The sequence below is a fragment of the Fukomys damarensis genome, unplaced genomic scaffold, assembly GCF_012274545.1.
Source record: "Fukomys damarensis isolate Sample0158 unplaced genomic scaffold, DMR_v1.0_HiC HiC_scaffold_32, whole genome shotgun sequence".
Lineage (NCBI taxonomy): Eukaryota > Metazoa > Chordata > Mammalia > Rodentia > Bathyergidae > Fukomys > Fukomys damarensis.
In genome coordinates, this window is record NW_022900944.1 from 31,838,630 (window position 1) to 31,854,471 (window position 15,842).

The 15,842-nt window shown below is 41.6% G+C and overlaps 1 protein-coding gene across 1 annotated transcript in view; it reads right to left on the reverse strand.

Moving 5' to 3' along the window:
* Positions 1-15,842, reverse strand: part of Gfod2 (glucose-fructose oxidoreductase domain containing 2) — a 36,742-nt gene that overhangs the window by 8,877 nt on the left and 12,023 nt on the right. Inside the window, exon 2 of the mRNA XM_010612250.3 lies at positions 3,841-4,184. Coding sequence (XP_010610552.1) covers positions 3,841-4,099 — 259 coding nt within the window. The 5' untranslated portion in view covers positions 4,100-4,184. The remainder of the gene's footprint in view (positions 1-3,840; positions 4,185-15,842) is intronic.

Sequence of the window (15,842 nt, forward strand, 5' to 3'; positions counted from 1 at the left end):
TGGTTGAGACTTACTCGCTATGTAGCCAGGCTGTTCTCGACACCTGGTGATCTTCCTGCCTGCCTCTCACTGGGATTATAGGTATCTGCCACCATGCCTGACCTCTCCACCTTTTATAATACTTAGCAAGGCACAGAACAATGTCAGAAGGTTGCTTAATTAAATGGGTGTGTTAGGTAATTGTGATAAACTTCTCATAGGAAGAGCTCACCTAAAAATTAGAATATTTTAATAGCTATAGAGCTAAATAATTATCTTTCTTTTCTAGCTCTAAAAGACTACAGATCTAAACGTAATATCCTTAATTAAAACAAAAGTAACACAAAGAAAAGGACACGAAGATACAGCCCTAGTAACAGGTCCCAAAAAAACTCATATGGGAGAAAGGAAAACATACTGTCTTGCATATATAGACTCATACATGAGAACAGGAGAATATGCAGTAGATGAAGGGCCAAGAGGGTCTTTTGGGATAGTGCCTGAGGACTTTTACAACTCAACTGAGCATTCACCTAAAAAATATCTAGGAAGAGAATCCTATTAGCTTTGTTTGTTTTTTTTTGTTTTGTTTTGGTGCCGGGGATCAAACTCAGGTCCTTGCACTTGCCAGGCAGGCGGAAGAACCAGAGCTAAACCCCTGGCCCGGTTAGCTTTGTTTTTAAAATAAACTCAGTCACATGCACTATTCCGCTTGGGACAACAGGAAAGCCAAGCCCTCCCTTCTAATAGGACCACAGCAACATTCTTGTGCAGCACTTAGAGGGCAATTGTACATCATCCTGGAGACTGCACAAGGCAGGAATTAACACCCTCATTTCATGGGGCACACAGACTCTGAGAGGGCCAGAAAAGGGGCCACCAGTAGGGCTTGACATCAAGGTCAGTTTGATGCTCTATCCATAACAGTTCAGCACCCACATGCAGGGCCTAAGGAGCGTCCCTAGGGCTGAAGTCAAGTCAGAATCCTCACTGAAAAAAGTGACAATAAGCAGGGCATGGTGGTGCACGCCTGTAATCCCAGCACTTGGGGAGGCTGAGGCAGGAGAATCACTGTGAGTTCGAGACCAGCCTGGGCTACCCAGTGAGTTCCAGAGCAGTCTGAACTACATAATGAGACAATGTCTCAAAAAAAAAAAAAAAAAAAAAGGTGACAATATACAAGATGCAAACTTCATGGTCATTTTAAGCCCTACCAACTTATTTGGAGCCAGAGTAGACAATGCCTGAGTTAGATCAAGCTGAAACAGGTTCTCCAGGCCCTACCAAGTAGGCCCTGGCATCATGTACTTGCAAAAACAAATCAAAATCCTCACAGGGCTGGGGATTTAGGTCAGTGGTTCTGCCGCCTGCTTTTTAAGTATAAGGTCTTGAGTTTGATCCCCGGTACCGAAAAAAAAACAAAAAGATCCTCACGAACTCTCTCCTCCTTACAGCAGATATGTGGAGAGAAGACTGACAGCCCTGTGTTACCAAGGGCTGGGACAGAAGATCCTTGTCATTCTTGGTCCTTCCTGTTTATAGTAAGGGGCTCAAAAACAACCATTTTCTTGTACTTGGAACTAGAAAATTGCAAGCTTGTTGCCAAAGAAACCTGGGCTTTCTTCTTTCTCTTATACAGCTTGGAAATGGCCTCTGTGGAGACTCTAAAACTCAGGAACATGACTAAGAGCCCTTGGAGCTATCTCTGGATTCAGCTCTCCAATCAGCCTGATTCATGCCCCAAAAGATGTGGTCAAGTGACTACAGATAATTCCTTGAGTCAGTCCTCTGCTAAACCTGTGGATTTAGGTCTATCTTCTAAGTTCCATCTGAGAGCTACCATCTGTCTTCTCACGACCAGTGAATAACTCCAATGTCACACATTCTTTTATTTTTGGTTTTTTGAGACAGGGTCTCACTATGTAGTTCAGACTGCTCTGGAACTCACTGGGTAGCCCAGGCTGGTCTCGAACTCACAATGATCCTCCTGCCTCAGCCTCCCAAGTGCTGGGATTACAGGCATGCACCACCACGCCTGGCTTTCTTTTTCAATGTCACACACTCTTAAAGAGAGGTCTCTGGAAGGCACCTACAATTTTTGACTATAACTTCAAACTGATAAGCAAATGGAGTCAAGATCTTGCTCTCCTCAATGAACATTTATTCTTCCTAATCCACGGTCAGAGGTGATGGATTCTTTTACTCTGTTTGTCAGAGCAAGGAAGATGTGAGTAGTGGAGCCTGGGGTCCTCTGCCATGAGAGTGGCCAGGAAGAGTGGTGGTCAACCTCATGATACACCAGCTCCTTGACAGGAACCTCGGACTATATCAGACACATTGGCTCCTACTACCTTTACTAAAACAATTATTTTATCAACTATGTACTACTTGAATTGTTACTTCAGTATTCTATCACTTACCTTTTAATGTATTATTTCTAGTATATTCAATTGGATTGTAAAATCTGAAAGCACCGTATTTTACATTAAGATATATATTTGTGTGTGTGTGTGTGTGTGTGTGTGTGTGTGTGTGTGTGTGTGTGTGTGTGTGTTTTGAGACAGGGTCTCACTATGCAGTTGAGACTGACTTGGAACTACTATGTAGCCCAGGCTGGTCTCCAACTCACAGTGATCCTTTTGCCTCAGCCTCCCAAGTGCTGGGATTACAGGCATGCACCACCACGCCCAGCCCATTAAGATAAATATTTTCAGAACTTATGAACATGTTTTTGACAGTTGATTTGTTTTCACACAACTTGTACACGAGCATGTTGTTTCTCATATTGTGACAAGATATCTGCTTATATCCCAACATTATATATATTATATACCTAAAAAAAATCTGAAAGCATGGAGGGCTCTGTTCTAACCCAACTTTGTAACTTCATTTTATTTTTTGTACCAGGGATTGAACTTGAGTCCTTGTGCTTGCAAAGCAGGAGGAAGAACCACTGAGCTAAATCCCGGGCCTAATCCAACTTTGAATATCCAAAATGACATCAGGACAGTGCCTGGCACATAAGAGGTATTAAGAAGTAATTGCTGGATGAATATTTACTGGCTCATTTTCTAATAAATTAGATTCTGATTTATATACAAGAAGAGAAGAATTTGTCTAGAGTTGACAGGAAAGAGAAGCCCAACAGGAACTGCAGAGAACAGCTCAGCAGGCCACACCCAGCTAGGAAGAGGAGATTACCAAATTCGGAACTTCCCAAGGGAACAGAGATGTGAGCAGGTTGTCCCACAGATCCTGTTGGGGAGACTAGTACTGTCAGAGCCTTCCTGCAGTCTGGCAATACAAGATTACAGTTTGGCAGGAAGGGTGTGTGCTCTCTGCAGTCCAGGGTGACAAAACATGGAAACAGTCTCCTTGTTAGACGGCTGGCTGCCTCTCCTTCCTGTGGTGCCATGGTGTGGAAGAATAAACTTATCAACCACAACCAATTCCCCAGTGCCCAGGGACTACTGCCTTCTCAGAGGCAACTTTACACTGACTGAAATATAATAACCTCCAGCCCCTCAATGGACCATCTTTTAGATTACATCCTTAGTTTCTGCTCAGGAGTTTACTAATGGTTATAAGACCCTCCAACATTTTCAGGCATGGTGGCACATACCTGGAATCCCAGAAGCTGGGAGGTTGAGGCAGGAGGATTGTGGCAAGTTCAAGGCCAGCTTGGATTACATAGTGAGTTCAAGGCCAGCCTGAACTACACAAAGACTTTCCAACATACCAGCTCTGCTCCAGGGAGACAGGATGCCCCAGAGTCTCACCACCCAGAGACGCAGGGCCCAGGAGGAACCCTCAGGCCCAGGGAAAGGAGTAAGCTCTGGAGATGTGCCCAGAAGTGCATACCTAGAGCTTTCACACATATCTGCCGAGTGAGCGGAGGGGGGATGTTGATGCACACCAGGTCCACATCCTGATGCAGCAACACATCATCAGTGCGGCTAGTGTAGAAGGTGATGTCCATCTCCTTGGCAAGCTGCTTCGCCTCCTCCTCTGTCTTCCCCCACAGGGCCTCCACAGTGAACCCTTCTGCTCTTAGCAGTGGGACCAGGACCCGGGCTGAGCTGCCAGTCCCAAACACACCTACTCCTGGCAGCATCTTCATTCCAGCCTCTGCTCACCGTCTCATCTCCTCACAAGGGCCTCCAGCATGGAGCCAATCGTCCCAGCATCCTGGTCAAGCATGGCTCCTAGAACAGCAAGCAACACACCACAGTTAGTAGGGAAGAGCACACTCAGACAAGGCTACTCTATTAGCGTGTATTTGGAAGCAGCAAGTTTTTTGTTCAAAAAGCACAAAAACAGTGATACCTCGGTTCATGAATGCTTTTGTTTGTAAACTCTGCATTGGGTGACAAACATGGCCATAGCCATCTTTCCCACACAAACACAAATGTGATCATTTTTTTCCAAAATCGTAGAACAAATCAAGTTCATGAACTGAGGCAGCACTGTACTGCTTCCAATGAAAAGCTGCCAAATCTTCATGGAAACTGAAGGATAACAGTAATAACCATCTACTATTCTCTACAGAGGAGGGAAAATGACAACCAGGTAAAGGCACCAGATGTGATGATGCATGCCTATAATCCTAGCACTTGAGACAAAGGGATCATGGTAAACTGAGGCTACCCTGAGGCATACAGTGAGCTCAAGGCCAGCCTGTCTCAAAAAACCAAAAAAAAAAAAAAAAAAAAAAAATGTGGCTGGGTGTGGCTCACGTCTGTAATCCTAGCACTTGGGAGGCTGAGGCAGGAGTATTGCTGTGAGTTTGAGACCAGCCTGGGCTACATAGTAAGTCCCAGGTCAGTCTCAACCACATAGTGAGACCCTGTCTCAAAAAACAAAACACAACAATAAATAAATAAATGAATGAATTTGTGTACCAGTGACTTCCAGGACTGTCACACAAGCCCAGCTTTCCTGCCAGAGCTTCACAGTCATGTGTCTTGCTCCTGAATCTCTACTTTATTGTTCTACCAGCTCCACCACACCCACACAACCAAATCTGAACATAAATAAAGAGCCAGGTGTGATGGTGCACACCCATAATTCCAGCACTCTGGAAGGCAGGGCAAAAGGATTACAAATTCAAGCCCAGATTGAACAATTTAACAATTTAGCAAGACCCTGTGTCAAAACACACACCCACACACATCCATAAAGTGGGGTGGCTAAGGATGTAGCTCAGTGAGAAAGTCCTGGGTTCAACCCCCCAAGATTGTTAAAAAAAAAAAAAGAAATGGTAAGCACATGTGGTCTAGTGAAGGCAACAATATCTGGGTTCAAATTCTAATGTCACTGCTTCTTTAATTGAATATAATCTTTTGTTTTTGGTGATGGAGATGGAACCCAGGACCTCATACTAGGTAAGTGCTCCAACACCAAGCCACATCCTAGCCTCTAGCACCTTTCACAGCCACCCTACACACAAGAATACAGTGCAAATTCCACATCTGTGCTATGGGTTATTTTGCCAGTATAGGCCAGGGCATCACTATGTACTGCTTGACACTATGTGAAACACACTTGTGCCTGTGTGAACCATAAGCACATCTTGGGCTGCCTCTGACTCAGACCCCTGCCAACATGGCACTTTGTGGCTTCATGCCTGACTGGCTCCTGCACTATGCCACTGGGGTTCTGTCTCAACCTAACCATCTGCATTCTTTCTGACAGTGAACAATGTCCTACTCATCTTCTCTTTGCTGCCTTTACAGACTTACCTTCTTGAACACAGGTCAGTCATACATACCTTTAATTTTCATGTCCTAGACTTCCTTCAGCTATTTTGATCACTTTCTAAATTTACAAGTTTAATGAAATAAAAACAAGATGTAAGGGTCACAGCTATTCTGGGAACTTTAATTTATAGTACTAGGTAAGTGAGATTTTGCTTAATGTTTTGTTCTGTTTTGTTATTGGAGATTAAACCCAAAGCCTTTGCACGGAGCAGCATCCTGAGCCCTTCTTATTTACTTACTTACTTGTTTATTTATTTATAAAACAGTCCCACTAAGTTGCTAAATTACCCAGGCTGAACTCAAATTTGTGATTTTCCTGCCTCAGACTCCTAGAATGCTGGAATTATAGGTGTGCACAACCATGCCCAGGTCAAATTGCTTGGGCCATTAATTATCAACAGCTATAAGAGCCAGGGAAGTGAGACACAACCCCATAACCAAGGTTGTCTGTGTCCTATCTAAACTCATGCCCAGGAACACTTACTGCACTCTCACATCACTTTTCTTCGCACTCTAGTTATATATAGGTGTATGTATATTTAAGCACTGGTGATGTAAACAAGAGAATGGATTAGTTTTTAAAACCGCCATTTTACCTTCACTCACTCAAGAGGCTGTTTCATCAGCACCCATAAAGGGATATTCAGCTGGCTCTGAGGAGGACACAAAGTGGCATGAAGGTAGGCCGGCTGGATGACTCGCTGTTTCCTGCTCAAGCAGGCAGAGCTGGTTTCAAGGAACGAAAGGTGCAAAATGCCAGTTTATGGGGAAGGTAGCACAGAGATAAGATGGCATGGAAAAGACTGCCACCTTACCTGTGTTCAAAGTCTGGCTCTGTCACTTACCAGCTGGGTAACCTCAGTTAAGTCTCCTTAATTGCTGTCTGTATCTATTTCCTCACGATAAAATGAGGATAATTGTACTTACCTCACAGAGGGATTTAAGGGTTAACTAGGCAATATTTGTTTTAAAGCACTCATAAGAGGGCCTAACTCTTAGTAAATCACTCCACAGGCCAACTTTTTAAAATAGTTAACATTCATTTTATTTTGTTGTTTTTTTTGAGGGGACAGGATCTCACTATGTAGTTTGGGCTGGTCTTGAACTTGTGGCAATTCTCTTGTCTCAGCATCCCAAATTCTGGGATTACAGGCGTGTGCCTTGGTGCCTATCTTACTGTTGTTTTTTTGAGACAGGGTCTTGCTATGTAGTCCTGGCTGGCATTGTACTAATTACTGCAGCCTAAACTGGTTTTGAACTCATGGCAAGCCTCTGCCTCAGCCTCCTAAGTGCTGGGATTACAGGTCTGAGCCACCAGGCCTGGCTTACAAGTCAACTTTTAAAAACGGTATCTACTATCTATGACTGACTCAGATGTCTCTCTGTAAAAGCTATCTAGGAATATGAGGTAAATCTTTTTTTTTTTTTTTTTTGGTACCGGGGATTGAACTTGGGTCCTTGCACTTGCAAGGCAGGCCACCGAACTGCTGAGCTAAATCCCTGGCTCTTTGGTAAATCTTGATCTAATATGCAGTGACTACAACAGGTCAGAAATGTGTAACCTGTTTCTTAAGTCCATTCAAACCATGATTTTTTTTTTCTTTTTTTGGTACTGGGGATCAAACTCGGGTCCTTGTGGTTGCGAGGCAGGTGCCAGAACCACTGAGCTAAATCCTCAGCCCACAAACCATGTTTTATAGTTGAGAAAACAGAACCTCAAGGACAAAGAGAAATATTTAGTGAAAATGAATAGTTATATTTTTGTCATGTTACTCTTTATTAATTTTTTAAAATTCACTATGGGCTGCAGGTGCACCTCAGTGGTACAGCACTTGCCAGCATGCACAAGACCCTGGTTTAGATCCCCACTACTATAAACAAACACAAAGATATTCACATCTAAAAAACCTCTTGTGTATCTTCAAGAATATTTTTGATTGTCTATCATTATTTTCAAGTATAATTACTTGTCCTAGAATCCTAGGATCTTTGATCCTATTAGAAGCAATGAACTCTTTAGAAACTTATAGGTGGAAGGAGACTGAATGGTTTATTCAAGCTATTTAAAAATACATCAGGGTAACAGAACTATGCTCTAGAACCATGCTTTTTAAAATTAAAAAACAGGTTATTTTCAGTACTAGGCTTTCAAAAAGAGCCATTAGGCATTATCATTAAATTGTAAAAACTGTCTAATTTCTTCTTTAATTTTCACTGTGACCTAATGGTTGTTGAGGAGAATGTTATTCAATTTTCATGTATCTGAAGTTCTTGGGTTTTTTTATGCTATTGACCTCTAGTTTAATTGCACTCTGGTTTGATAATATACATGGGATAACTTTAATTCCTTTGCATTTGCTTAAACATGTTCTATTAACTAGTACATGGTCTACTAGTTGGAGAATGACCCATGTGCAGCCAAAAAGAATATATATTCTGATTTTGTTGGGTAGAACACTCTGTAGACATCTATTAAATCCATCTGTTCAAAGGCTAGGTTCTAGTATTTCATTGTTGATTGTATTGTCTACATGATCTGTATACTTGTGACAGTGGGGTATTAAGGTCCCCCACCACAACTGTATTAGTGCTTATTTGGTTTTTCATGTCCCTTAATATTTGTTTTGTATAGTTGGGGGCATTAGTATTTGTTGCATAAATATTTATGATTGTCATCTCTTCCTCTTGGATTGTTCCCTTTACAAGCATGTAGTGACCTTCTTTGTCTCTCTTAAATAGTTTTGGTTTGAAATTTACTTTATCTGCAAATAAGATAGCTACCCCTATTTTTTTCTGGGTTCCTGTTGCATGGAGAACTGTTTTCCATCCTTTTACTTTCAGTTTATGAGTTTCTTTTTGAACTAGGTGTGTTTCTTATATACAGCATATTTTTGGATTTTGCTTCTTAATCCATTCTGCCACTCTGTTTCTTTTGATTGGTGAACTGAGACCATTGACATTGATGGTTACAATTGATATGTATTGATTTATCATTATTATATTATTTTCCTATTGTTGGCTCTTTTATTTTTCCCCCTCTTCATTTCTTGCCTTGCCTGATGAAATATTTGGATTTGCTCTGTTGGGCCTTACGGAGCTGTGACCTTCACTATCTTTTTCTAGGCCATTTAAAAAATTGTAGTGCTGGCTTTGTATTCATGAAGTTCCTCAGGTGTTCTTTATCATGGAAGTATTTTATTTCCCCATCAATTTTGAAAGATAATTTTGCAGGATATGTAAGTCTAGGTTGGAGGTTGTTTTCTTTTAAGGCTTGAAATACCTCACTCCAGGCTCTCCTTGACTTGAGGGTTTGTGTTGAAAAATCTGCTGTGATTCTGATGGGCTTTCCTTTGCATGTGATTTGTTTCTTTTCTGTAACTGCTTGTAGTATTTTGTTCTTCTGTTGGGTTTCTGGGATTTTAACTATTATATGTCTATGTGTAGACTTTTTTTAAGCATGACTGGTTGGAGTCCTATATACCTCACTTATCTGTATGTCAAGTTCTTTTGCTCTATTTGGGTGGTTTTCCATCATTATTTGTACTTTCTCCTACTTTTTCAAGCTTAAAAGAAAACAACCTCCAACCTAGACTGACGATAGTATCTAAGAGCTTTTGGATTGATTTCTCATGGTCTCTTACTATTTTTAAGAGATCTCTCATGGTCACTGACCACCATCCTGTCCTCTATATCTGATATTCTGTCTTCAGATTGGCTCAGTTTGTTGTGTATACTTTCAATAGTTTTTAATCTCCTGAATATCAGTTTGAGTCTGTTTCATGTATTCCATTTCTTTCCCAGTTTAAAACTATACTACAAAGCCACTGTGATAAAATACAGCATGGTACTGGCAAAGAAACAGACCTGAGGATCAGTGGAATAGATTAGAAGATGCAGAAACAACTTGATAATACTCAGCTACCTCATCTTTGACAAAGAAGCCAACCATCCTCACTGGAGGAAAGATAGCCTCTTTAATAAATGGTGTTGGAAAAACTGGCTTTCAACTTGCCAAAGATTAAAACTATACCCCTATATTTCACCATGCACTAAACTAAAATCCAAGTGGATTAAAGATACTAATATTAAGACAGAAACACTAAACTTACTGGAAGATAAGTTAGGTAGAACTCTTGAATATATCAGCATTAAGACTTTATGAACAAATCCTCAGTAACATGGGAACTTGCACAAAGAACCAACAACTGGGATCTCATCTTTTTATTTATTTATTTTTATTTTTATTTTTGAGATAGAGTCTCATTATGTAGTTGAGACTGACCTGGAACTCACTATGGAGCCCAGGCTGGTCTTGAACTCACAGCGATCTTCCTGCCTCAGCCTCCTAAGTGCTGGGATTACAGGTGTGTGCCACCACACCCGACAAGATCTCACCTTTTTATAAAGCTTCTGTACTACAAGAGAAATCACCAACAGAGCTAAGAGACAACCTACAATATGGGAAAAAAAATTTTATCACCTGTCCCTCAGACAAAGGTCTACTATCTAGACTATATAAAAAAATTCAAAAAAAATCAGAACCCCAATTAAAAGACCTGATTCAAAAATGGGCATCTGAAATGAACAGACATTTCTCAGACACAGAAGTAAAAGCAGCAAATAAACATGAAAAAATGTTCAACATCAGTGGTCATTTGAGAGATGCAGATGAAAACAACACTGAGATTCCACCTCATCTCAGAAAAAATGGCTGCTATCAAGAAATCAACCAATAACAAATGCTGGCGGGGTTGTAGGAAGAAAGGAACCCTTCTTCACTGTTGGTGGAAGTGCAGACTGGTGAAACCACTGTGGAAATCAATATGGAGATACCTCAAACAACTAGGATTAGAAGTTCCATTAAGTATTTGTTATAGTAACAGAGAGCTAACACACACAACTGGATTTTAAACTCAGGGTTATAATCAAACTAAATGGTTATGTATGAATTAAAACTTTCTTTTCTCTAAAAAAAAGAAAAATTCTCTAAGTTTAATTTGGGGGATATCAGTATGGAGACAATAGTTGGGGCCAAGAGAACAAATTTTCAGAGGAAGCAGCATCAAGTTAAATCTCAGTGATCTAGCTGGTCACAGTGCTTGCTGAGGCTACATAAAGATGATGCTTTTCACAGGGTATAGTGACACATGCCTATATAATTCCAGCACTCAGGAGGCCAAGGCAAAAGGTCTCTGAGTTTGAGGCCAGCCTAGGCTAAACAGTGAGACCCTGTCTCATATATACCTACATACATGGGTACATATGTACATGCCTGGGGATGTGGTTCAATGTGAAGGCCCTGGGTTCCATTCCCAGTATCACCAAAGGGGGGAAGATGTCATTTGGTCTGGGGATGTAGGCTCGGTGGTGCCACTACTTGCCTTGCCAAAACACAAGGTCCTAAATTTGGTCCTCAGTACCAAAAAAAAAGGTATCATTTGAGGACAACTTATACTAAAAGAGAGGGTTCAAAGAGAGTTCTCTTCTACCACTAAGTAAGCAAACTTAATTATGGCTGTTAAGATGGAAATGGTGTGTGTCTATCTGTGACTAGGCAGTAAGACAAGGCACAGCAGAAGGGTGGAAGCCCTCATTTGGTGCTTAGTTCCTTGTCTCTAAAGGCCACTCCTCCCAAGACTGTCCACAGAGCTAGCACCAGACCTGGAGCTCCCCAGCAAGAGCAGCTGCTTGAGCTCTGTGCGGGGGCCCAGTCATGGACCACTGGAGTTTGACATTTGGAAAATAACTTCTTCCTGTACAATTAAGGCATCAACACAATCTATGCAACATTTGTTACTTTTCAAGGAAACTGTTAAACTTGTTTTGATTCTTTGACCCTGACATAACAGGAAACTCGTTAGCCAAAGATCTGATGTTATCTGTAAGAGTCAGGAAATCCGGTCTTTGCATAAAGATAAAAAGATTGCTTGGTATTTTTTGTTGTTGTGTGCCCTTAAAAGCTTCCTGTTGATGTGAACCTATAAAAGGAGCTGTTTGTATGAAATAAATCAGACTTCTCTTCGTCTCCACTCAGGCTTGAGTGTTCTTTCCTTTCTCAATCCTCACTCCCCGACTCAGGCATGTTCGTGTTGCGACGGCTAGACTGCCACAGCTCTGCTCACCCTGGCCTGAATTCATCTCTAATATTACCCCAAAGCAAAATGTTTAGAACTTCAAACAGCAATTATACAACTATTACAACACTCTGTGTTGTTTTGTGGCTGAAAACCCTACATTTTTGGTTGTAAATTACACAACAAATAACTAAGCTTCAGCTACCTGTTATTTGTCAATACAACTGATATGTTGCTAAATCTAAGAGTCATTTCTCATAGTCCTTTCACTCAGACCTGTTAGCAGCACCCAACGTGATAGGTTCCCACCCTTCTTCAAATAGTCCTCTTCACTTGGCTTCCAGAACACCAATGTCTCAATTTTCCTTCCAGCTCTCAGCCCCCACTGCTTGTTTCTTCTGATAATGATTGCAGTAACCTCAGCTCAAGGCCTGGCCCATTTCTCTTCTCTATTTATACTCCAAGGTGATTCTATTCTTTCTCATGATTTTGTTTTTATTTTTATTTTTTTGGTAGCAGGGATCAAACTCACTCAGGATCTTGTGCTGCTGAGCTAAATCCCTGGCCCTGGTTTTGTTGTTGTTGTTTGTTTTTTTGAGGCAGGATCTTGCTGTGTAGTTTGGGCTGGTTTGGAACTCACAGTGATCCTCCTGCCTCAGCCTACCGAGTGCTGGGATTACAGGCATACGCCACCATGGCTGTCTCATGGCTTTAAATACCATCTATTCTGTTTTTTTTGGTACCGGGACTGAACTCAGGACCTTCCACTTGCGAGGCAGGTGGCAGAACTACTGATCTAAATCCCTAGCCCCCACCCTTTTGTAAATACCATCTATTTCCTGATGATGCAGAGTCGTCAGCTGGTTCCTCTCCCTTGAGCTCTAACTAGCATAAACTGTCTACCCGAGAGCTCTACTTGGATGTAATAATCTGATTAATAATTGAATCTGAAATTTAAAATGTCGAAAAGAATCCCTTGATGTTTCCCCCACAAAAGCTACTCCCTCAATGGCTTCATTTCAGAAACAGGTAACAAGTGTTCCAACCACTCAAGTCAAAACCTTGGAATTAGCCCTTGATTCTTCTCTTACTCTCACACTTGACATCTGATCCAGCAACAATTCTTGCTGGCTCTCTGTCTTCACACTTCATTCTCAATCCAGCCACTCTCCACTGCTTCTTCTTTTTCTTTTTTTTTGGTACTGGGGATTGAACTTGGGTCCTTGTGCTTATTAGGCAGGCAGCAGAACCACTGAGCTAAATCCCTGGCCCTCCACTGCTTCTAAACAGTATATGTGGGTTGTAGGTGTTCTCCCTTCTAGGACCTTTCCACTTGCAGTCCCCTATACCCTTCAGACCTACAACTTGGTTCTCTTTCTTTCTCCCTCTTCCATCCAGACTTAAACTTAAATATTATCTTTTTTTGGTCTGAGACAGAGTCTTACTGTGTATTCCAGGCTGGCCTTGAACTCATCATATAGCCCAAACTGGCCTCAAACTCACAGGAATCATCCTGCATCAGCCTCCCAACTGCTGGGACTATAGGTGTGTGCCACCACACCTGGCTAAACACAACCTTATAAGAAATAGGTTTGAGGGGGATGGGGATTTAGCTTGGTGCTGCCTCCTGTCTCATAAGCACAGGGTCTTGAGTTCAATTTCTGGTACCAACAAAACAAAAAGAAATGGGTTTAGGGCTGGGGATTTAGCTCAGAAGCACTGCACCTGCCTCACAAATGCGAGGTCCTCACTTTGATCCCTGGTACTGGAAATAAAAAACAAAGAAATGGGCCAGGGATTTAGCTCAGCGGTTCGGTGGCCTGCCTTGCAAGCACAAGGACCCGAGTTCAATCCCCAGTACAAAAACAAAACAAAACAAAGAAATAAGTACGTTTCTATTGTTTGTCTCCTCATATGACTCAAGCTAGAATGTATACTCTTTGGGGGAGTTGTTCTTTTTGTTTATTTTATTCAGTTATATTCTCTTATCCCTAGTACTTAAAACAAGGCCTGATATGTAGGGATGCCCAAAACATGTATGCTGAAAAACATCCTTTTATTTATTTGTATTTTTTTGATACTGGGGGTTGAATTCAGAACAATGTACTTGTAAGGCAGGCGCAGTGCCACTGAGCTAAATCCCCAGCCACCCTCCTTGCTACTTTTTGAGACAGGGTCTCACAAGGTAGTTCCAACTGTCTGGAACTCACTATGTAACCAGACTGCCCTTAAATTTGTAGTAATCCTCCTGCCTCTCAAGTGCTAGGATTACAGGCATGCTCCACTAAGCCCAGTTCTACTATTTCAGATCTTGTTCCTGCATAATCAATACACTAAGACACAGATTAATCAAAACTGTATCTAGGAAGGACTTGGCCAGTCTGAACTACGTAGTGAGACCCCCATCTCAAACAAACAAAAAGGGGGAAAAGGAGATTCCTATCTGAGTGTGCTAGTGCACACCAGTAATCTCAGTACTCTAGAAGGCTAATGTGGGAGGCTTAGAAATTCAAGCCTAGCGTGAATTTGTGAGATCTTATAACAAAAACAACAACAAAAAAAACCCACAAAAAAAACAAAGACCAGGCTGGGATGTAGCTTAGTGGAAAGGCCCTGGGTTTAATTCCAGGTACTGAAGAAAAAGAATGTCACTAGCTTAAGTAGTTTGAGGCACAACTTAGTCTAATGGTTCAGGAAAGAAAACAAGCATCAAATGATGGTAAGTTTAGGATCAGGAATATAAGTTGCTAAACTCTGTCTTTACTACAACACAACCTGCAAAGAGGGTATCTTTGTCCCAAACCATCTCTCCAATTTTCACCCCTCCTCTACATGACATGGCTCAGTCCCCTTGTAATCAAGTCTCCCCTTACCACAGAAACATACAGTATTGTCAAGCCTCTCAGGACTTTAGTGAGCCAGCATGTACAAGATACATTCAGTCAAATGCCAACAGACAGATGTGAAGGAAAGGTAAGTGACAGTGGACTCAACCAAGTGAAAATGATTCAAACCTAACTAGTTTATAAGAAGCCACATGGCTGCAATGACGCCTCTCTGATCCCAAGGCCAGTCTATCACCCTATCAGCTGGATATGCTGGTATCTCCTGAATATATCCATATATCTAGTTCCCTCAGAATACCCAGGAGTTCTCCTGGTTCTGATCATTTCCTTCCTGAGCCTGTAAGTGCCCTTTGGATAAGTACCAAATTCTTGTGGCTTGAAAACAGTGTAGAAAGGATTCTTCCCACGTCTCTACTGCATCACTTTCCCCTTATATTTGTACTCAACATGCTGGCAATTACTACACCTGATTCCCTCAGTCCTGCTCTGAGACTTTGGTCCACACTGTTTGTTCAACTTGGATTCTTTTTTTTAAGACTGATCTATTTATGTAGTTCTTGGGCTTAAACTCACTGTGTAGCCCAGGCAGGCCTCAAACTCATAGTATCCTCCCACCTCAGCTCCTAGAGTACTCCTAGAGGGATTACAGGTGTGTGTCACCATTTTTTCTTAAGGCAGGTTTTCACTATGTAGTTTAGGCCAATGTAGAACCCATTCATGATCCTCATGCCTTAGCCTCCTGAGTGCTGGGATTGAGGAATGTACCACTGTGCCCAGCTAAAAATCTTAAGACTGTAAACTACCTGAAGAGTACAAATTACCCTGAAAGATATTGTGGAATATCACCCTAAGACAGGGTGCTAAGACATAACAACCAGTTGCAAAAGGATCTTTGAGAGTTTGCAGCTACTCATACACCCTTGACAGAGGAAACAGTCTTCCTCTATTCGGGTTCCCACAGCTTCAGAAGGGATGCGCACATTTAGTAGTGAGGGAGGAAGGGGATACCCACCTAGCCATCCAGATCAGTCAAATTAACCCTAGAGATCAATGGGTGACAGATGTTGCAGCCAGATCACCCTCACATACACAAAAGTGTCTATAACACAAGAGCATGGTAAAAGAGATAAAATTAAACACATATATAATATATACACACACATACTCACATATGTAATATATAT